Raw genomic sequence first — 24,051 nt, forward strand, 5'->3', positions numbered from 1 at the left:
AATGATAATGTTGTCCCTTAAACTGAGCCTCTCGTCTCCTTTGAAGCAGTACTGTCTTTTATGATGTGTGCTTTCAATGACTAGAAAATCCTGTCCACCAGCAAGTTCATTTGGGGTGTCTTTTATTGGATTTGGGACACTGCTTCTTTATCAGGAGTGATTGGAGCATAATTTGTCAGCTTCCTCATCCATTTCTTCTGAAAAGTCTCATTAAGGAGTGTTGGAAGTCTAATTGCCCCATGTCTTTATCCATGAAAAGCGAAGAACAAAACATGTTCAGTAAAGAGAAACTTGGATTTGAAACTAATAAACTATAAACCAAGGTATTTGGATGAAATATGGGGTCCTCTCTGTTCTTTCTGCTCTCATAATTTTGTTCTGAAAAAGTCTAAAAGCACACGTGTGTCCTCAGCTCTACTCAATCCCACCAATTCATTACTGTGAGAACAGAAAAAACAGCCCCTTTTTTAGAGGGATGCAGTATGAATACCTAAGCATGATTTGATAAACAATTGTTTTCATTAGGAGAACAAGAAAAAATGTATAGTTACTTTATTGGTAGCATATATAGTCCAACGTCAATGTCAAAAGCATAATGACGAACTAAACTATAGCTTCTTTTTATTTTTTTTCTTATTAGTGAAGGATCCAGACAATGAAAGTAATATTTTATTCAAAGTCTTTATCTTAAATCCATATGGTCTCTAGTTGCAGATGTTTATTAACCAGGTAGCTGTGTAAGTCCTGTACCTTTTTTTTTCCTCCCTCTCCCATGAGATGCACCTGGACTTGTTTCACTGATTACCTTCCTTTACCTTTCTCACCAAACAAGCTTTGTATCAGGTTTTAGCCCTCTACCTAAAAAGTTTATTAATGCTATTTGAGCCTATTGAAAGATCTGTTTCTGCACAGACACTGCTAAAGGAAAATCTAGTGAATGAGAGTTTCCTGGATGCAGTTCCTGGCATTGCAAATGCCTGCAGGCTGGAGTGTTCCTGCATCTAGTTTCTAGTGTGTGTCCCTTAGAGGGCGCTGCTATTGGTTACAAGTAACTTATTTTTCCTCTTTTAAATTCCTCCAAAACTTCAGCTGTAAAAGTATTTACTTTGTCTGTGACTGCAAGTCATGTCTTATAAATGCAAGAGGCATTCAATGTGCATTTTAACTAATATAAAACTTATGGGAAGAGCAAATGTTTTTATTTAAATAACATGCATAGATATCTGATCATAATAAAGATATACCTAATTAAGACAGTGAAAAAAAATGTAAAGGCAAAATTTATTTTAGTACTCACTAAGAACGAAATAAGGAGGCTGGACTTTTCTTCTTTTTCTTAACTTTGTTTTAGAAAAATTCCCTAATTTTTCCCTTTCCTCATTGGTCCCCAGAGGGAGGGTGGCAGTAGCAAACTCCTTAAGAGCAGCTCTTTGCCTGATCCCTGCAGCTGATGGGCATTAGCAGCCTCAGCAGGAGGCTGGGCTGGGTGTGTTTGGGAAAGGGGGAATGCAGGATCATTGCTCAGGGACAGGCTTAGAGTGGCTTCCTTCAAAAGGAGACAAGTCGTAAACATGTGCTTGTTGTCCCTCGGTTTTGTCAATCCAGAAATCCTTGCCAAGCTATACAGTGTTTTCAAAAACTCTCTAGTTCTTGTTTGTTACTTCTTGTTTTATACTGCATGTTATATGTAATGAATGTGTTAAAGTTTGCATATGTTTTACTCCTTTTCTAAGTATATTAATATTTTGGCTAATATTTACCTAATCCAGTTTTGAGTTTACTTTAACTAACTTTGGAAGATTTGAGTAAAAAGTTGCCAGTCATCACGTGGCAGTGCAAATTAAACTGTTGTTCAAATTTATGATTTAAAGAAAATGTTTTTTTATCAGATGAATTGCAGGGTGCACAATCAGAGACTGAGGCTAAGCAAGAAATTCAGCAACTGCACAAGGAGCTGATTGAAGCCCAAGAGCTAGCTAGGACAAGTAAACAAAAATGCTTTGAACTTCAAGGTGAGACCCAGATCAACTTGGTTGCGTAGGGTATTCATTAAAATTGTATTTATCAGGTAGTCTTAAATGGGGGTCCAGTTTCACTGACTGTCTGTTAGATAAATCTGGTTCATAGCATTCACATCTCTTGCACAGAATGTCAGAAACTTTTGCGCTTTTTTTTCCGAACTTTTTTCTTTTGCTTGTTTTTTTGAACTCTATGCACTTCAATTCAGCTCTGTTTTTTTAGTTCAAGTTAAACCAACATGTTTTCGTAGTATTGAATACATACTTGAACTCTGTATATTTTATCCTTATAGAATATATTTCTCACCAGGTACTGATTAATCTGCTTTTCAGTCAGATAATGCACATAATGGGATGTGTTTAGATCATCCTCCCAGCTATGTAGCTGTATCATTACCCTCAGTAAAGTTGTGGGTTGTTTTTTACAGGAAATAGTATAGTCCAGTTGAATTGCATATTATCCAATGTTCTTTATAGGATGTATTTACAGCTTTTTCTTTTTTCTCCTCCCACACCAGTTTGCATTTAGCACACATGGAGTTTTCGGAGCAGGCAACAGATTACAATAATTTCAAATTAATTGTAATACTACCACAATAATGGAATGATTTCTTAACATTAACTTTTATTAAACTACTCACACAGTTACTAGCTTTGATAACTTCCTGAAATAATATGTTTGTTTAATCTTTTCATTTAAGGGGAAGTTGTGACTAAAATTAATTACACGGCTGAAATACGTGTTACTAACAAAACCTCTGGGGCACATTTTCACTTTTGTTTATAGCACTCTTGGAAGAAGAGAGAAAAGCATATCGAGTGCAAGTTGAAGAATCTAACAAGCAAATAAATGCTCTGCAAGGTAGGAATTTATTTTTTCTCCCCCCACTCTTTAGGGAAAATATACAGCTTTGACTTTCTGTGGCATCATAATTACTAATAAAGGAAAATGTTAATTGAGTGTATGTTTTAAATCTGATTTCTTTCACCATTTCTTTGAATTTTATTGTGAAATGTTTCCTGTCAATTCTAATAGTAACTTAGAAAATGCAGAAGATGTAATCTGTAATAGATACCTCTTCATTTCTCTTCAGTCTTCCTCAGTTCTGAATGATGTAGGGCTTCTTACTGTGATGACCTTCAGAGCACTGAGAAGGTTTAGTCTTCAGAATGAGAGGAGCAATTTAATTTTGAATGTTATCCTGCTAGTAATGAAAACTCTCCATGTAACAAATGCTGTAACAAAAGTTAGAAAATAAAATTTGATAGTTATTTTAATGCAGAAAAAATAAATCTTTTTTTTCCTCTCAAAAAAAGAGAATCAGAAATAGAACCTTGACAGAGCCAAACTTAACTGCAAGATGCCCCTTGTTGGTTCAGTACTTTTTTGTTTTCTGATCCTTCTCAAGTGAGGTCTTGCTAATGTTTCCTCCTCTTCTCTCTCCACTGTAGTTCAGACTGTTCTGATGTTCATTGTGTGCTTGCTGCTTCCCAAACATTTAGGGTGTGACGCATCTCGCAATTTCGAAAAAGTTGTCAGGATTCTTCCTTGGCAACTGCTGTGAACTGTAGGGAGGGGAAAAAAAAACCTGGCAGCTTCATGCAGTAACATTTCTTGAAGTATTTTCATGGAATCAGTGTTTTAGCCCAGCCAGTGCTGCATGGCTTTTTATGTTTGTCGTGGAGAAGAGGAAGGACCACAGAAACAACTGAGATTGTGTCTCTACATTTGAAGTTTGTTATATGAACAGATAGGTAGAGCAAGGAAATTCAAGTAACTTGCTGTGCCTTATTTAAAAAAATTAAAGAAGTGAAACATTCAATTTAGATGAGGTAATGGCTTATATAAACGAGAGATGTAATGGAAGTTTTCCTTCTAATTGTCCTTTCAAATTATACCCAGTGCTTCAGAAACCATTCCAAGATTCTTAGTAGTAATTTTCATGTGTAAGTTATTTCTACAACTCCACCAAGCTTTAGAAATTCTTTTGCATCTTTGGATTTTCCATCATACTTTGCTTGTTTTCACGCCTGAACATTTAAAGGGACAGTTATTCATCAGCAACACAGATGGAAGAAAAGCACACATTTCTTTGAAATGCTGCCAGTACCAAGAAGCAGGAGTTTAGCTTGGCTTGATAAAGAAAATAGTATCAAGAAGATATAATTTGCATTTCTTTGCTCAGGAACCTGCTTTATTAGCAAGTCGTAGTTCATTGTGTTTTAGAGCATATTACTTAGGTAGGCTCAGGGCTTCCAAGGATACATGGAAAGGCAACTGTTGATACACCAGATGTTGTATTACTGTCAGGTTGTTCTCACCCACTACTTTGTTTGCTATTCTGTTACAGTACAAGCCTGTAGAAACTATTTTCAAACAGATGAGGTGGTAGTAAGCCTCATGTTGCACACATATATTTAAAAACCCATCATGCTGCAAGTGCTATGGAACAGGTGGACTGTTTCATCTCATACAGAATTGCTGTGGAATGTAACTTACTCTTGTCTATAATAGCTCTTATGTATTGCAAAATACAGTAGCTATCATATTTTTCCCATACTGTCTTTTTCCTCCAAAGTGGGGAATTGGGTAATTCATAGGTTCTTTAGTTTCTCTAATGAGCTAAATGTCTTGCTTGAGTTTAGAGGAGAGCAGAAAAAGCTGAATTTTTCTTCTTTGCTCTACATCAACTAACAACAAAGTTTCTAGATTGTACTGGTATATGATTTTTTTTCTGTATTACTATGTAGCTACTGAAAAATATCAAGTATAATTGTCGTGAAAGTGCAGGTGTCTCTTGAGTAGCTTTGATGCTGTATCAGTTAACAGCTAGACTCACTCACATTCTCCCTGTCATCTTCTGTAATGGATTGAGAGGACAGAAATAAATACAAGTAATCTAGGAGGGTTACTCAGTCTTGTTATCCACCCCATGCTTTCCACTGTCCTCATTTGGCCCTTTGCTTCTGAAACATGTAACTTTAAATGTGTGATCCTGACCCTCCACAGTATCTTACATTAGGTTTTCAGGTCCTGTGAAGAATTTTACCTTTTCTTCTCAGAGTAATTCTTCATTAATTTAATAACTGCTTTTTTGCATGTTAAAATCAATAAAATACATGTGAACTCTGATACGCGTTCTTTAAAAAGTAAAACAAAACCACAGCAAATTAAACACTTTGCTCCCATCAGTCAGGGTTTTAACTGTAGTTTTTCCTCTGTACTGTACTTTTTTGTCCAACTGTTTGCACTGGATTCTGTTTGCATGTGTGTTTATGAAAAATCGTTGCACTCAGAGATGTCTTTGGTAATGAAACAGTTTTGGGTGGGAATAACCTATAAGGTTTGCTTCATGCAGAAATGTCACATAGCCTCCTGTGTACGTGCCTGCTGCACATTTACAGTAGCTGTAAATGCTAAAGGACCTTCTAGCTCAGTATATTTGGTGCAGCTGTCCCTTTCATTCAGAATTCATCTTGCGCTTTGAAAAAGTCTTTTTGCAAAGAAATAATGTTTAGTTCCTCTGCTACATGTTAAGCATGGAGTGGAAATTAGACCCTGTGCCTCAAATTTTTATAGACATCACAAGTTAACTGCTGAACAGGCGAACATTTCCAGTGTAGCTTTGCAGGTGTTTGTCTTATCAGAGAAGCCTTCTTCCTTTTCCTCTTGTTCCTGAAAGCCCCAATGTTCTTGTTCTATAATCCTTGTTCTGCTTACAATGAAGTTGAATCTAAATCTTGCTTCAGATTTTGGAGAGTTGCTTTAGTATCACACACACAACACAGCTTTGTCTAAGAAAGCTTTGTTCAGACATCATTTTTGTTTCTTTTGACTCTGTGTTACATGACCCACATACATGTCTCTGTCAGTACAGCAAGACAAGATTAATATATTTTTCAATTGCATTGGGCTTCTTTAGTCCTGTTAAATATCGACAAGTTGAGAAAGGGAGTTCTGTTTTTTAGATTTTCTCTAAATACAGTTTTAAAAAATACAAATGTTAATGTTGCTTTCCAGCCCAGTTGCGAAGGTTACAAGAAGAAATTGAGAATCTTCGTAAGGAAAAGGAGAACGAGATTTCAAGCACTCGAAACGAACTAGTCAGTGCTCAAAATGAGATTCTGTCACTTCAACAAGTAGCAGAAAAGGCAGCATCAGAACGGGACACAGATATTTCCACTTTGCAAGCAGAGCTGCAGACAGTGCGAGCAGAGCTTGAGCGATGGCGGAAAGATGCCTCGGATTATGAAAAAGAAATTGTCGACCTGCAAGCCAGTTTTCAGCTCAGGTGCCAGCAGTGTGAGGATCAGCAGAAGGAAGAGGCCACTCGCTTAAAAGGTACTCCTTTGAAAGGATGTCACAGACCGGTGCTAACACAGCATCCTTCTCACTCTGGGGAGTGACAGTTACTCAAATCACTGTTGGTCTGTCCCTTTGCAGTCATTTACTGTGTCTATATATATATACTTATACACAAATATGTATATTTATGTATGTGTGTCAAGGCTTGTAGTGTTATAAAAGCTTTTTTGCATGCTTCATTAAATAGTAATTGTCTAAATTAGCTCATGTACTTTGATATCAGGACCAACTATAATTCCACTTTGAAAAGATGGAAAACTTCTACAGTTGAGGGACTCATACTGCTGCAGATTTCCAAGAGGATTTGTGTAACTTCTGTAACTTAAGCCCATAAAAGGAGAGCTTCAGACTTTTTAATTCTGGCAAAGCTTTACTCAAGACAAATAACTGTATTTTGTGTCTTAATGAAACTGTTGATACCATCTCATTTTTAACATTAAAAATGCTGTATTTAAAATTTATTAGCTTGTGTTAAGTGATGCAGTCATGAAATAATTTTACTCAATTGAATTAAATTTTATTTATTGCAGGTGAACTTGAAAAGCTGAAGGCAGAGTGGCTTGCTCTGGAAGCTGAATGTGTTAAACTGAGGAAGGAAAATACTTTGCTTACATCTGAACTTCAGCGACAAGAGAAGGAGCTTTCTAGGTAAGGGCACTGTGGGTTTGTCTAGGAGGTACCATAGTAGCTGAAGAGTTTTGTTGGTGATCTTTCCTCACAAGAGAGGTACTACATGTGTGAGAGTGTTTCAATAAATGCATTCAGATTTTGTTTATATCAGAGTATTGGGCTGAACACTTCCATGTCAGTTGTTATCCCAAGTTATGTTTTTCTGTTTTACAAATGCTTTTCTCATATTTTATCATAAGGTAAACCAACTTTGCTGCTTTTAATAAGGGCTCGGAAGCATGCATTGTGGAAGAATTTAGACTTAACAGTTATCCTTCCACTTAAAAGATAATAAACTACATGGATTTCCTAACCTCAAATTTTCTTAGCATTCAGGGTGGAAAATGATTCTCAAAGAGTTGGGTGTCTCGTGATAGACACAGTATAAATAGTAATGGTGGGCAGAAACTGTGTTCTAGATCATCTTTTCCTTAAGAGAAAAATATAAATCTTTTTTATCACAGTGTGCTGGTTTAAAAGTTAACCAGCGAGGGAAAATGAACTCAATTCAAAAGAGAGATTTATAAGTCAGAATAACAATTTATTAAAATAATGCAATAAGTACAATTATACAGACAGACAATTGGTTTTAACCCACAAAACCCAAATGTATACCCAGCACCCTGGGATATGAACAAAAGTGGTGTACCTTGGCCCACCCCCGAGTCCAAAGCAAAGGGAGAGTGGATAAACCTGCTGGTGGGAGAGCTGCTGCAGTCTGGTCAGAAGTGGTGATTGCAGTCCAGTCGAGGGTGGTGGTCCCAGTCTGGTTGAACGCGGTGGTCTGCAATCTTCCTCTGGATCCCACGAGAGGGCCCCAAGGCTCTGAAACTCCCAGTTATATACTCTCCAGTTCAGGCGGGAGTGCTCAGTCCCTCCCTCAGAGTAGGGAATTCCATAAAAGGGCATGCGGATGCTCAGTCCCTCTTCCATATAAGGATATCAGAGCGGGGAATTCCATATAAGGATATCAGAGCAGGGAATTCCATAAAAGGGTACAGGAACATCTTCCCACCTTGCAGGCCTCTACTGACAGCAGTTTTTGGGAAATGGCATGGAGGCTATAGAATACACAGTTTTGGGTTACACCCATCCAGGGATGAATTGGTCCCAGCCGTTCTAACCAGGACACACAGGTGGCATCATATCCTTTGGGAGGGGTTTTAGAGTGCAGGAGAATTTGTATTGTGCTGTATTTCTTTTGCTGTTTGAGCACATGACATTGCACAAGACCATCTAAGTCTTCTGCTTGGAAACAACTTCTCCTCTTATCCCTTCATCTGCCTTTTTTTGGGTTTTTTTTTCAGTTTTAGATAATGGAATATAATTCACAGACTAAATATGGGACAACAACTTTGTTTTATTGTGGATCTGAATTTTACCATCATGCTTAGATATATGTATGGTCTTTTTTCCCTTGTGGCTTCCTCAGTGTTGTAACATCTAATTGAAAATTAAAAATGTCTCACAGTAAACATTCAAGAAGTAATGTATTATTTTTCAGTATTCAAACCTTTCTTTTTTGATTCATTATGCCCTCATTTCTGGTTTTTGCATACACAAGGTCACACGAGAAATTACAGGATTTGCATAATGGAGATATGCAAGATCTCTTCCTTATTTTTTTTCTTGCACAGGCATAAAATAACACTACTTGGCTATTACACTGATGTTTAATGGCCTAATTTTGAGCTCTCTGATTATTACCCAATTGCACTAAACAGTTGAACATACTAGCTATTAGCTTATGCAAGGGGAGCAAGCAGAAGCACATGTGCAAACAAGTGAAATGCTTTGAACAACCTTGAACAGACTTCTTAGTACACATTTGTTATATATTTGTTATATATTTGGAGTATATAATAGCAAATACTTCAACTAATGAAATGTAGAATAAGAAAATAAAAATTAGTTACAACTACTTTAAATTATAAATTATGGTTAGTTATACACACTAAACTGTGGACATATATTTTAAAGCAAGACTGTGGCCAGCCTTTTGTGTCAGTACTGTGTACAAAGAGACAAAGATCTGTTACTGCTCTGAGCTGGTATATCAAAAATAATGTGTGAAGCTTTTGAGGATGAAAAGTGCCCGTTTGTTTAAATTTAAGATACATAAGGAATCAATATGATTTTGTTTTGCAGCTCTCAGAAACAGAGTTTAGCACTGACCAGCGATATAAGTGTTCTTGAAATGTCTCGAAAGGAACTTGAAAATCAGATGGGATCTTTGAGAGAAAAACATCAACGGGATGCAGCCAGTCTGAAAACTCAGCTCAGTGAAGCTGAGAGTCAAGCAAAAGACGTTCAGAAAGAGGTAACACAAAATACTATTTCCATTTTGAGGGAATGTAATGCCCAATGACTGGCTTTTAAGCTAAAAGAAAAGGAAAAGTTTTCTAGTAATAAAAAAGATTTCTAGTAATGAAATTTCTTCATAATTTTATTGCAAGCACTTAATGGTAACTAAGAAAATATAAACTAGCAGTTAGATTTAAAAAGGAAGATTTCAGGTAAAATTACTTCTGTGTTCATTGGGACCTTCCTAAGCTTTACTTTGCGTTACCCTGGTGAATTTACTTTTAAGGTGTTCAAATGGGTAAATTCTTGTTCAGTCTTCTGAACATCATGGTCTAGAGTTTTATTAGCTGCTGTTATGAGTCAAAATTGATTCGAGTCAGTCTGATCTTTCTGGTTTATATGAGTAAAACTATACATTCTTTACAAAGATCTCTTTTCATCTTACTGGATCATTGGGCTGCTGAAGATGACTTGCAAGTGCATAAGGGTCAGCATTTTGAGCATGTATTTCATCTGCCTGGCATCTAAGGATTGCCTGAAAGAAGGACGTATTTTCCAACACTTGCTTCCTCTCAGGAGCATTTTGAATGTTTCTTCAGTCCCTGCTCTTAGTTTCTTTTACAGTACTTTTCTTTGATAATTCATCCATGTCACATTACTTACAATTTTCAGAATTTCAAAAGCCCAGTCCTGTTAGTCTGTGTTTTTGTAATAAGATATATTTGCAAAGATGCCTAATCTTCTAAATTTGTGGTAAATGCCAGTACTGAAAGTCATTGATTCTGTCCCTGTCAGGAGGACTACTAGAAAGTTTGTGATCTCTAGAAAAAATGGGATGTGGGTTTGAAAAAGGAAAGTCTGTCCATCCTGTAGGAACATGTGTCACATTCACCCAGTACTGTTTGTAATTGAGCCACACTGAGGATTATGGCATGACAGTACAAGGCATAATAATTTTTAATGCCTGCCTTATGTTTGAGTTTGCATTGTGGGAAGAGGTTTTGATTTACTTCATATAGAATGCTGATTTTTGCACCTATTTGCTGGGTGTAGGGATTTAAGCTGCAGCCTAGATGTAAAACAACTATTCAAACGTGAAGGACTCCTTGTTCCCCCGTTTTTTGTTTTATCTTCCTAATTTTTACAGTCCTTTCCAGTATGATAATGAATAATTGGTATAAGACATGAATTAAGGCCTTGCATTTACTTAGTATTTCCTTGGTTTTAGTAATTCTAGCCCTTCAAGTCAGGCAAAAATCTTCATTTAGGAAAAAAAAGGAAATCTAAACTCTACACTGCTTCTGTGAAAAAAGAGTGTACTGATCCAAGGCAAGTTATTCCAGGCAGATGACAGAAAAGGAAGCTGTGCACTGAGCAAATGTCAGCATGTGTTGGGTGTCCAGGGGTCCACAGACTGTTCTCTCTTTGTCTTTAGTATGAAAGAACACAGACTGTGCTCTCGGAGCTGAAGGCAAAGTATGAGGTGGCTGAGCAGGAGAAGCAGTCACTCACAGAAGAGCTCAAACAGTGTAAAGAGAACCTGAAGCTGCTACAAGAAAAAGGAAACAATGTAAGTCTGTACAAAATCTGTGGGGAAGTCAGATTATGACACTGACAATCCTGTTGATTGAAGGAATATGGAAGAGTCAAATAGAAAAGGACAGACTTAAAAAAAAAAAAAGGCTGTGTACTCTATTTTTTTTAGTATGTATATATATATATGTGTATATATATATATATATATATGCAAAATTCCATTCTGGTCCTACCTGGGCAAATTTGCAGATCATTACACTGTTACAGTTACACATGAAAGTTCAATTTACGGTCGTGTGACAGGTTTAGATATGTCCTTAGATATCTCCTCTCTTGAAAACATATGACTTAAATGCTAGTGAACCAGAACTAAGGAAAACTCTTTGACTTCAAAAAATGATACAGGGGTGAAAGCTTAAAAACCTGTATCCAAATGAATTAAGCAACCTTTTTCAAGATGCTTTTTATTTTTTTAGTGTTTATTATGATGGACTCCTTACTCTTGCTCATTCTTCTTAACTGGTTATTCCTGATGGGCTCATGCTTTAAACAGTACAGTAGAACTGCCCCTTCTATTCACTAATGAAAATACTGTTTTCTATTGCAATTAATTTGAGAGGTTGTGTCATTAGAACTGAGTTTACAGCTAGAGACAACTTTTTTTTTATACTGCGATTCTGAAATCCTCCAAACATTAGGGGTGTGGCAGACACATTATAAGGGGGGTCATGGCCTTATCTTTAGGTACCTTACTACCCTGGGAGGGCTGGTTTCTTGTCTTCCTTTGCTGCCTGTGTGGTCACTGCAGGGTGAACAACTCCTGTAGTGGACAGTACAAAACAGGCGAATAATGAATGCTCTGTAATAGCCTTCTAGAAAACTGTTTTTCTCACTACAAAGAAATTTTACAGTACCCCATCCTCTAAAATCAGCTGATTCCTAGATGCCCAAAAGTTTGTATGAATACCCTTGTCATAATCAATTCCTGAATATAAACCTGTAACATTGCAGAGCTGTCAAAGATGTAAAGAATTCAAAGCCCTTCTCACTTCTTTCAACCATATTTTCAGAAACATGATTTTATAATGTTTTAATTCTCTTGGAACCTGATTCTTGCTCAGAACTCTTCTGCAGTGCTCAGGTAATACTGAGTTACTTAAGTAGGCAGAAGTCAAAAACAACCAGCAAAAAACCCCACCCCATTTTAGTAGAAGAGAACATACTGAATAAAAAATAGTGAATGTGAGGTTTTCTGCTCTGTTAAAAACATTAACCTCAGAATTAAAATGATCAGTGGAAAAGGGTGATAGTAGAGGGAAGACATACTGTGAAGGGAGTTGTCACACCTGATGACAGTGGAAATGCTTGTAAGGTAAAGGAAATTTTAGGAAGAATTAGAGGTAAGTAAATGAAATCAGGAATCACAGCAGTTGCCAAAATCTGCTTCCAGAGGAGGAATTAGTTATGACAGTTGAAACCTGGAGGTCAGGGTATGATGAAGAGCATCCAGCCATATAAGGACTTGCAGGACAAACTCGCTGTTGAGCAAACATTGCTCCCCATCAGTAATGTAAAACATGTCCATTTTGGGGATTATTTCAAACATTGTGGATACTGGGCTGAGTTCCAAGGTCAAATTTTTGAAGTACCATTGTCCTCTTTTGCTGGAATCATTATCTGCTACTTCATTTCCGAGGAACAGAAAGTGGATTCCCACTGTGGGATTTGTTCCTTTTTGCAGCCCATCTGTCTCTGAGTTTGCATATCTTCATATTCTAATAAAAGATGCACATTTTTGTTAAAGCACCTAGTTAAGTGCTCCTTGACAATAAGAAGATTTGTTACATATTGATAAGTTTGTGAGGGGAAAAATTTAATTGTTTGGAGGCAATTCCATTGGATGCAGTGGATATTTATCACCGGTTTCATGTGCCAAGATGCCCCAGCCACGGATGTGTGTAACTCACCAAAAAAATAAATCCATAGACTTGTTCAGTGAACTCACAAATGTTAGAAAAGACAAGGCTTCTGTACTCCATTTGGGATATAATTTAAATTTAAAGTTTTTATACTTCAGTTTTACTTGTAAAAAACTTGCAGTGCTGTGTTCTTGACACGCTTAGCGGTGTGGTGTACTACTCGTGCTTGCATGCTTACAGTCACTGGTTATTTCCTGATGCGCTTCGTACGACAGATTTAATGGTGTCAATGGTTTGAGAACATCAGCTGCTCTGGTTGATTTAAACTTCTGGCACTTTTGTGAACACTGCTGTGATTATTTCTGCCAACATGCTTTCTGTGGGAAGGTGGCACTGTGATTTGTGGCACCAGTGACACAAAAATAATCCTGCATGAAAATTACTTCAATAGTTACACATAATTTTTCTGTTAAATATTTGCCTTGATTGAAAAAAAAAAAGTGATTGAATGGCAGAGACTAGAATGCCTTCTAATATTCCTGTATTTTGAACCATATTGGAGGTTCTATGATTAAGTGACTTCTGCAAATTCATAACAGGATGAGATTTGATTTATGAATCACAATGTTTTAGAAAATTCAATCATGAACTTATTATTTGTTTATTTATTTGACTGAACAAAAATCAAGGTAGCTTCAGCACAAAAAAAAGCTTTAAAAATATTTGGCATGGTTTGAACTTACCCCTGTGTGTCTTTGTGTGTGCACAAATATGTAGGCTAGGATACAGAGAAAGCAGATGTCTTCCAAGGACAGCTTAAAAAAATTTAGGTCCATTTTTGCTTTTAATTGATCATATCATGGATAGAGGCTGTCCATCCAGAATGTGCAGTAGTTTACAGCTAATTGAACATAGCTGAGAAAACGTGTGGCTGGTTCTAACGAGGCCATAAGCTGAAGGAACCCTACAGGCTGGTTTGGCCCAGCTGCAGCATCTGATCCATTTTCAGAATTGCATTTGGTCACAAGGCTGCTGACCTGGCAGAGATGCTGAGCTTTGTGGTATCTCTGATGGAAATGTGCTTCTCTGCTTTATAGTAACTAAGTGTTGATTGTACAGTCATGTTACAATCTCACGGAAATGTCTGAATGACTGGGTTTGCCTGTGGACATAGTTAATTGACTCACTAATGGAGGAAAAAGATTGTTTTTCCTGGAGGCTGGTGATGGAAAATGGGAAAGGCTAACTAGCAAGGAATGAAGAAATACCTGAAAAATTCAAAATCTGGTGTGAGTCTGTCTACCTCAAGAAATCCAGATGGGATTTCCTCTCACTTAGAAAAACTAAAACCAACTATAAATAAGATACAGGCAAATCAGTTTAAGATTTGTATTGTTTTCAAGTGCTAAATTCCAAGTTGTGACAAGAGGTTTCTTGGAACATTTTCTGCTTACTTCCCTTTATTTTTAAACATCCCTGTTCATTTGAGTAGAATGGTGTACTAACTTTGTATACCAGATTAGATAATGCTGTAATGTGTTAGATGTCTTTAATACATTTCAATTAAAACAAAACTTACTGACTTATTTTCCCCCCCTCTAAATCATCTTTACCTGATTGATTTTATAGCACAAAGTGATTTTTAATATCCCTTCCCTTCTTTAGCCTTCCATATTACAACCCGTCCCAGCCGTATTCATCGGCCTAATCCTGGCTTTCCTGTATTGGTGTTACGGCCCATTGTGGTAGCGAAAGGTACAAGCACTACTGTTCAGTCAATGTATGTTTGTCCCTCTCACCTGTTTGTGCCATTTCTGTATGAAATTCTGCATGGTTCAAATGCTCACAGGTATTTCTTTACCTGAAGCAAACCCTTCATTTAATATGCCATTCTGTTGATACTGACGAGCTGAGCGATCAACTAATCATTTAACATCTATGTGATTTCTTTAATTCTAACGATTAATTTCATCCTAACTGGTTCGGAACGTGCCTCTTCTAACTCGGTCTCAGTTTGTCTTTAGCAAATGGGCTGCCTTTTGCACAATGCTGTGATGCTAGGGCTTGTAAGAAAACTTAATTGCTTGATTAACTATGGAAAATGAAGAGTTTGCCTCTAATAATAAAAATCAACAAGCTTTGGTTCCTATCTATGGACTAAGAAATTCCACTCTGGCTCTAAACACTTTAATTTTTCTCACTATTGCTGATGGAAAGATGGAAAAAAAGACGAGAAATAGGTGGTTGGTTTGTATTCTGAACTCTCAGCTTGCATTTTTTCTAATGTCTCTCAGTGTGTCCTCCTCTTGAAATGCCATTGTTGTCATGCAATGTTGTGACAGTCCGTTAAAAATGATGTCGTTAGGATCTGCTCCAAACTAACGTCACAGATCTGGATTTGAACATGCCAAAGTTAAAGATGCAGTACTGAATAAACCTGTGTCTAGTGATGACTTGGCACAAACCATGTTTCAAACACCTCAAGCCCTCGCATGTTTAAGAGCAGATTTCTGAGGTGCCTACACTAACGAACCTGGGAATTCGGAGCTGCCAAACGTTCTCCTGCTGATCCTCAGTCCTGAAGAGTTGTGGAGTTCCCTGTGCTAGAGAACACGGTTTGCTGTGATGCTCCGAGTCAGGACTAGCCTGCAGCAGGGCTCGTGGGTAACATTGTAGTGATGCCTATCGAAAGGTACTCAAGCCTTGCAGGAACCATGAGGTAAACTGATTAGTATGAACTAGAACAGATATGATATTGATTTCTTTTTTCTCTCCACACAGAGACAATGGCCTTGGATGCCTGTGATGGCAGCTTTGGTTGCTGTAACAGCCGTGGTGCTGTACCCAGGCCTAACCAGAGCTTCTCCATGAGAACTGTTGTTGAATCCATACACCGTCCTCCCTTTAGAAGCTGGCAACATTCATATACTGAGGGAAAACAGATTAATTCTCTTCCTTTTTACCTCTTAATACAGCACAGCTCTGCGTGAGAACAGCAGTAGGGTCATTTGCTTTAAACTGTATAAAATGTATCTGTCTATAAAGAGGGAATAAAATTGTGATTCATCATACTGTGAGCAATATTTTTGCTTACAACTTCATGCAAGTTTTAAATTAGTATGTTGGGGTTCTGAATACTATAATGGTGGCCTAAAGTAGGCTTCTTGGTACCAAATTATTTATAATGGCTAGGGTTGTGGACACTGACTTTAGAATCTGATTGCCAGAAATAAGAGGAAAATACATTTCTGATTTGGACATCCAAGCCAAGTAACTTTGCAGATACTTGGGAAACAGATGCAGTGTGCTCAGTGCCTTTCAGTATGATCTATTTTTTTTTTAACTAGTATATCATTTATTTGCTGTTAGTCACTGAGCTGTTGGGAACAAGACTTTAAGAAAACTTCTCTTACCACGCCTTTCGAAGGAAGCATATTTTTCTTTGATAAGGATTGCTTTATTAATAGGTTTGGGGAATAAACACAATTCATGTCCAGCCTTAAAGAGATAGAGATATTGATGGTGAAGACCAGCCTAAAGTATTTAGTGTGCGCGAGTGCGAGTGTAGCATGTGTGTGTTCTTGAGTGAACTGAGGTGTTTCTGGGAGCAAGTACTTGGTCATTTGATGGACATAGTGCAGTGATTCAACTTACGTTAACTTTAGTTTGAATGTAATTTATTAAATTTCATATATTTAAAGAGATACGTTCTTTAAAAGTATGAATACCTTCTCACATATCACATGTATCAGTTTATTTTTTCAGTCATTTGATACTCTCTGACTTGAGCTGGAGAAGCTCTTTAGATAAGCTTTTGTTGACGTAACTTTATTAAGAGAACTGCTACAGTATGTCTGTGATTAGCTGAAAACATCTAAGATACATAAAATACTACGAAATTGGAATCATATGCCTGCTGAAGTATTGTCAGGTGAAGATGATTTTAATTTGGTAGTAAAATTTTGTGCATCCTCATCACATGGCTGTAAGTATGATGCAGTGGTCCCCATTACAAAGTTGATTTTCCTTATCTAAGTACTATAACTATTGCTATTTGCTGACTTTTGGTGGGAATCACTGTAGTTAGTGCTGAATTAAATGTAGACTGTAGTTGTCTTGTTCAGCTCAACAGTTCTGTCAAAAAAGTTTATTAAAGACTTAAATAATATGCTAAAGAATGGTAAAGTAAAAGGAAACTTCAAAATAGGGAGGTAATCTCAGCAATTCAATTGGCTTTAAAGGATGTTATGGCAATCGACAGATAGTTTAAATAATTAAATAGAAATTTAGCATATAATTTACTTTGTGAGGTTTTAAGGGTCATTGTCCTTTAATTAAAGGTTCTATCTTAAGTTACATGGGATTTGCTAATGGGAGGATTATTAGTTGGAAAAAATAGTCCACAAGTGACTTGTAGAAAATAAATATTGTCATTTAGTTCATTCATTTCATCCTTTTCAGTTGCAGGAAGCCACCCAACCACAGAACACTCGTATGCCAGTGGTACTTAGTACCTCTTGTATATAGGTTATTGCAAATATTGTTCTGAAATGCTTAACTTCAGAATTACATTTTTTAAAGTAAATAATTGTTTTAAATCTATTTTGTAAAGATATAAAAATACAATAGAATTTCTGGAGTACAGATTAAACTATTTGCACTAACACACGTGATGTGCATGATTTAATAAAATAACTTTACTCTCCCTATGCATGTTTGAGTTGAATGTCATTTGAAAACAAGAGATTCATGCTAAGTTTCTTTTGCACTAGATATTGCCACAGTTATAGGCACAATGTCTGCAGCATGTCCAGTAGAAGCAAAAGACTTTTTTTTTTTTACTTTGTATTTCACATTTGCACTGGTTTTAAGTTTTTGTCTGGCTGATCCCTCTCCTGTTTGTGGTTTTCAGAAAGAAATGGGGTAGGAGAGAGCCGTGGAAGGCTTAGGAGCGCATTTCCATGGGGGAGGAAAAAGGTGTTCAGAGCTGAAGGGTGGCTGTGCCTGTGGCAGGGTGGTGAGACGGGAGGAGCAGTGGCTGCAGGTCCTGGGCAATAGAGGAAAAAAGCCCTGCTGGGGGAAGGGACCTGATGCTGCCTCCTCACTTATTCAGCATCTCAAACTCTCTATTTGTCCCTCTTTCAGCTACTGTTTCTTTTTCAGTGGATTCTCTTCTCTCCTCCCTGTATGTAGACATGGTGTGAGGAGGTGGAGCGGAGCCTGGTGGAGCAGGGGTCCCTCCTGCCTGGCAGCAGGGAAGGTGACAAGTTCCCTGGGAACAGCTGGGAGGGACCTGAACTGCAGCAATGCTGCCTGGGACACAAGTTTGTTCATGTATTGAAGACTAATGTTGAGTTTTCAGAAATCTTTAGAGCATCAGAGAGCTGCAGCTTGAGACCCAGCGTGGTTGTATTAAGGGAGAAATATTTCTAATCTCATTCTGTGCATGTGTGCATATTTATATACACATAGTACACATTGCATGGGGGTTTATGCTTACAAGTATACCTGTGGTTCCCTAATACAGTGCCTTTCCCAGGAGTTCTTGACAACTGCATGTTCAAAATGATGAGGAATGAGCTAAAATGCACAGTTCACTCTTATGTTGTGAAAATCCCTGGAGAAGGGTTGAGTAACTGGGAAGCTGCTCTTCTTCAGTGCTTTGATGCTAAAACAGAAAGTGGAGTTATTTTGCAAGCACTCCTTGCACAAATCTTTCTGGTTTTTCGTTGCTTTTTTTTAATGGTAAATATGTATGTTCTTTTACATTCAAATTTAGGTTCTTTCTTCTGTAAGGCTTGATTAGCTAAGCCCTGGAGTTACTGTAACGAGCAGCTTTTCACAAGTGTGAGATGCTCTACTTGTAAAACAAGTGCTCTGAGCTTGCACTGAAGTTTGAGGTTCTGAAAAGGTTCCTCATACTAGAAAAGTTAGAGAGTTGTTTTATCAGTTGCTAGTTCAATTTGGAAGATTTACTATAATAGAATATCTGAACACTTCTTCAGGTTTGTCCTGGTGTCCTGACTGAGGCACCTTTTTTAAATTCTAAAAGAATTCTACCTACACAGGGACTACAATAGCAGGCCTTTTATTTAAAAATATATAGTATGTAAAAAAAATATAGTGTGGTTTTTCCTGTTCCTTGTAGCTGAATTAAACGCATTCTTCCAGAGTCTTAGCCTCATCCTTCTTGCAGAATCTCTGGATTTTTTTGGTGCTAAATGGAGAATTGGGAGCCTGCACAGTATATTGCCAAGTGTTCTCATAAAACAGTGAGACTTAGTATCAAATGACTGATGGCTGTAGCAAAGGTAATCACCTGTGCATGTATTTTTGGGGTATATTCCTAAGTTATTTTTCTAAAGTATGTTACCTGTTCCAGAATTTCAGTATGCTTTACATAAGATTTTGAATGTCTCCTGCCTTAATCCATAGGGTTCTACCACTTGCAAGAATCATTTCTTCAGCTTGAATCTTCTCCATGACAAAACCACTGCCGAATTCATTCCACCAGCAACGTCTGAGTGCTTTAAAACACCAGGTCACCACAACAGCTTTTGGGAAGCCACTGTCTTTTGCACTGGCTCTGCAACTGGGGCTGGCTGGGTTTCACCTCCCCTCAGGCTGTTCATCCACCATTAGCGTTTCATTAGCAACTGTCTCAAGACTTTGAGTCTCCAGTTTTAATAGCAATGGATCATATAAAAGAATTACAAGCCATATTCTTTCCTTCTCTCTTGCGTATACCTCTGTTTGAAGGGTGATTGCTTCCAGCAAACAGCTGCATTGAATTCCCCAGATCCAGCTGATTTACTTATCCCAGTCCCTCTTTGCGCATGCTTATGGACACAGAATTCTTCTTTCTCCTCTGGTGGGGAATTAGGCTGCAATACGGGGGTTTTCGGCCTTCCTGGGTTTTTAGTTTGTATCCATTTACTGAAAGTGAGCAGAGGTTTGCCCACAGAGCCAAGTTCTTCTGCTTGGAAGAGAGGGTTGCACCCACTACTGTTTTATAAACTGGTTGCTACCAGTATCTGACTAAAGGCTCCCAGCAGGAGGAGGTGAATGAGCCATTGGATCCCAGGTTTCCATGTTAAGGGCCATTAGAGGCTCAAGTTCCCATTTGGAAAGGTAACGGGAACCCATCACTTTTCTGGATGTCACAATCATAAAACTTCACTGCTTTCAACATCAGCAGCAGAGTGTCAAGAAGTTAAGCATATGTTAGAAAAAAAGAATTCTTGCTTTAAGGACTTAAGAAAAAGGATCACTCTCCTCTGTAGGTAAGTTATGTGAGCAAATATTGTCCCCTCAAAAAGACCCCAAAACAAAACCCAGCCTTGTGTTTGGGTTCATCTTGCTTTGGCTCCCCAAAATTGGACTTCAGTATATCTCTGAGGATATTCTTTGGAGGATATTCTGCTGCAAATGTCATCCTGATCTAGGGATTTGACATGCCATGATCATACCTTCCAATCTTACTTTATATGAATGGATTGAATTTCTGAATTTTTATTTCTTTATCCCTCTAGTTTTTGTTGTCAGCTTTTTAAACAATATGTAATTTTCTGAATGTTCTTTTTTTGAAGACTAGATGCCAGAACAGAACACGTCCTTACAGTAATTACCTTACTGACATCATATAAATAGACAATAAGCTTTATATCCTGTTCTGGTATTCCCGGTTGACTGTCTACCAGAACTTATTTTGGGATTCACAGACTTCTAGCATCTGGATTTTCATCTTGTGAATCAAATCAGTGTATTTCTTGCAATATTGTTTGGTAAAAATCACTGTAGGCAGCATTCCAAGGCAGCAACGTGTTCCCATGACTGTTCAGCACTTGAGAGGTTTTTTTTTTTCCCTTCAGGTTTTTACAGGGATGATTACTGAAGCTCTTCTAGACTATTGATCATACACTGCTGAACAGTAGTGAGCCAAAACCAGATCCCTGAAGCACAGTAGGGAAAACATTCATAGAATAATTCCTTCACTTAGTTTTTGCAATCTGTCAGCTGTTCTGTAATCTGCATTATTAGTTACAGTGATAGTAGTGTAGTGATCACTTTTATTGGAATGTCATGATTTACAGAAGCCTTGCTTTAACAACACCAATAAACTCATTTTGTTGGTAAACTTAGAAAAGTGGAATTTTATTTTTAAAATGTTTTGACAGGCACAAATTATTCTACATTCTTGAATTTTGTGCTGACTGCTTCCCATGGATTGCTCTGATTTGCTTAGATCTTAGGGTGGAGCAAAGCCAGTCCTTTTCCCAAGATCGGATGTTTTACCCTCTCCCCTCAGCCCCATTGTGTTGTTTGCCCATTAGTGCCACTTCCCTCTGCAAGGCATTGCAAATCCGAAATGATTCCCTGAATTTGCCAGTGTGCCCGGCCTGGCTCAGCGTCGTTCCCAGTGCTGGCTGTTGGCAGTTCTGAGGCTCAAGGGATGTGCATGTGTGTTCGTGGCTGTTCTGGGGTTGCGCTTGCATGCGGCAGAACAGATCGTGATCGCTGGCGTTTGGCAGCCACGGGAGCGGGGATGTGATGGAGATTCTCAGTGAAATAATTCTCAGCTGTCGGATGGAGGTGTTGATAGGGAGGTGGAATTCTTGTACTGTGTCAGGTGACACATTGAAAATGCAAATGTGCTTCCAAGCATGTCATCTCTTCATCGGGTCTGATGAACAAATCCAAAGCCTGGGTTAAACTAAAAGTAGCTTTTTATTACCTGATCGTATTAGTTCAGTAACTTGAGGCAAAAGGTTGAAGTGGTCAATTCATTCTGTTCTATTGGAATAAACTTAACCAAAACTTGCCCATATTTCTTTCAGTACCCTCTGTTGGGAGATGATGGTTTGTTGTTTTTTTTTTTAAAAAACACCACACACACACACTATGAGTGGTAAAGTACTGCCTTCAGTATGGAATGGATTTACTATTTTAATCTTTTCATGCTAGATCATTTATGAAGTTTATATTCTATTTATATTTCTTGTAAGGAGTTCTTGCTCTGGAAAATAATATTATTGAGTATGTCATCAGTTTTGATGTGACAAAACTACTTCTTGTCTTGAATAATACAGTGGCTCTTACTTTAAAAATGTTCCAAATATGCAATATGTCTTTTTGGGATGAATAAATGGTAAAAAATATGAGAATAAATTTACAACACAACAGAAAGCTGATGTGTATTGTACATAGTCTTTCATTCAGCCTAACTCCAAATTTCAGCACTCCACAACTTCCGAACCTGCTACACTCTGCTTTATTGCGGTAGAAGACAAGTTACTAATTAAAGAACCAATTAAAACTTATTTTAAAATTGGAATCTATTTATCTGCTTATTTTGTACGAATGGGATTTGCAGCCACATGACCTTCCCTGCTCTGTGTGACGTGGTAAAGCCAGGCTGCGACAGGGCTGTGTGTGAACCCAGGGAGAGGAGGGCTGGATCAGGGGGCAGGAGTTCAGCCTTGGTTTGTGCAAGAGTTAAGTGGGTTTTGGTGACCAGACACCTTCAGGATATCATTCTTTAAGAAAACCAACAGTCCTATGGTCTTTTATCTACACTGTGAATCAGATGGAATTCTGGGGCTCTGTTTCGGTGCTGACTCAGAAGGACAGTTACTGAGTCACTTACATAGTTTTCAGCGAGTTTGAGGAAGGGCAGTCCCCTCCCTGTTTGCTCTGTGGTTTGGATCCACCCCAGGGTGCAGTTTAAGTGCACATGGTCGCACTCCAGACTGTGGTAAGTCCTGGTGTAAGACCCTACGTAACTTGTCTCTGCTATTTCTCTGTTTAAAAAGTTTGAGTCAGAGTTAACATGAAAACATTCTCCCAGGGGCAGTAGATGTTTGGGGGTTTTGAAGGGGGGGGAAAAAACAGCCTACAAAAGGGTTAAATACATGTCCTGCTCTTCATGGGGTGCTGTTGGTAACACCTGACGTGTGTCAGTGACTTTGTCTTGACTTCTGGTCTTCCAAATAGCAGTGCAGAGCACTCTTCCTTAGACACTGAGTGAGTTTATATCTGAGTAGCCTAAAGGTGAAAAAGGATGATAAGGTTTGTGCCTTTGTAAAGGTTCAGTATGAGGATTACAGGCTCATTAGGTGTGATACTCGAGGTGTTTGGTGTTTCTGTTGTATGTGTAACAACCACAGCTGAGTGGCAGCAGAACCTGACTGTAATCCAGCTGTAGCTGGGCATTGTGAGACACATTTATTGTGCTTTTTTTTCCACTTCGTAATTATTGCAATGGCACGTAACTGAAGATGTAGCCTGCAGCAACTTCAGTCATTTTTAATTGCACTTACACCCTCGGGCTAGCCAGGTGTTGGTGTGTCTGTGCTACATGTTGCAGCAATAGTATGCCCTTCCCCTGCAGACTTCTCTGAACTGTAATTCTTCCTTAGTTTTCAGTCCTTTGAGATTTAAAGGACTCTCACCATTTGTTTAATCAGTAAATTTAAAGTTGCTGCCATGGTGCACCTGCAGGGTAGTACCATGTTTATATATTCCCTAATATATAATAAGTTATTAACAGTTTTCCTTATTATTACTTCCCATGAAGACTGCTTTTGCAGCGAGTGAGGGTGTTCCTTAGCACATCCACACCCCTGTTCAGGAGGAGACTTAGTAGATAAACAGCAAAAAAATCTTTAATGACTTACATGGTGTTTCTCATTTAAAATCTAGAGAGAGTGGTAAAAAATTATTTGCCCCAAGCTAATGTTTCTCCTGGTAATTAAAAAACAAATACTGGAATAATTCCATCAGAATGAGCTCTTCTGGGATGTTTCTTTGGTGAGAACTGAATTGCTTTATCAGATGTGTAGGATGTCGCATCTGCTTGGAATGTGGGTCTGCAGGATGTCCCTGCTACTGAATGTCTGTCCTTAGATGGGCAGGGAAATGTATCAGGGAAGCCTTTGATGTAAAGTTTATCGAGATGGAAGATGAGACCTCTGCACTGGCAGAGATCCTTCTCAGCTCAGGAACCTCAGTTCTACTCCTGTGCACGTGGACTCATGTAACAGTGGTGTGTTCATTTGGTTCATTTAATGTGAATTGTTTCCAGTTCTCATAAAATACATTTCACTGGAGATTATTAAAACACGGTAAGTTTTTTTATTCTAAAATAAAGAACAGTAATTGAGTATTTAGTAATATCCTGCAGCTGTGTGGGTTAACATTTTAATTTCTTGGACTGTAAGTAGGGCCTCGCTGAGATTCT

At 38.0% G+C, this 24,051-nt stretch overlaps 1 protein-coding gene across 27 annotated transcripts in view; it reads left to right on the plus strand.

Annotated features, from left to right (window-relative positions):
• Nucleotides 1-22,003, plus strand: part of SLMAP (sarcolemma associated protein) — an 87,608-nt gene extending 65,605 nt beyond the window's left edge. For 23 of the 27 annotated variants that reach the window (XM_027700977.1, XM_027700985.1, XM_027700981.1 and 20 more), the window contains 7 exons: nt 1,890-2,012; nt 2,806-2,880; nt 6,040-6,360; nt 6,915-7,032; nt 9,202-9,373; nt 10,793-10,927; nt 15,594-22,003. In XM_027700977.1, coding sequence (XP_027556778.1) covers nt 1,890-2,012; nt 2,806-2,880; nt 6,040-6,360; nt 6,915-7,032; nt 9,202-9,373; nt 10,793-10,927; nt 15,594-15,683 — 1,034 coding nt within the window. In that variant the 3' untranslated portion in view covers nt 15,684-22,003. The other 4 variants (XM_027700978.1, XM_027700988.1, XM_027700979.1 and 1 more) reach the window with 3 other exon arrangements.
• The last annotated feature ends 2,048 nt before the right edge of the window (nt 22,004-24,051 follow it).

Source organism: Neopelma chrysocephalum, unplaced genomic scaffold (genome assembly GCF_003984885.1).
Source record: "Neopelma chrysocephalum unplaced genomic scaffold, ASM398488v2 Primary Assembly neopelma1_147, whole genome shotgun sequence".
Taxonomy (NCBI): domain Eukaryota; kingdom Metazoa; phylum Chordata; class Aves; order Passeriformes; family Pipridae; genus Neopelma; species Neopelma chrysocephalum.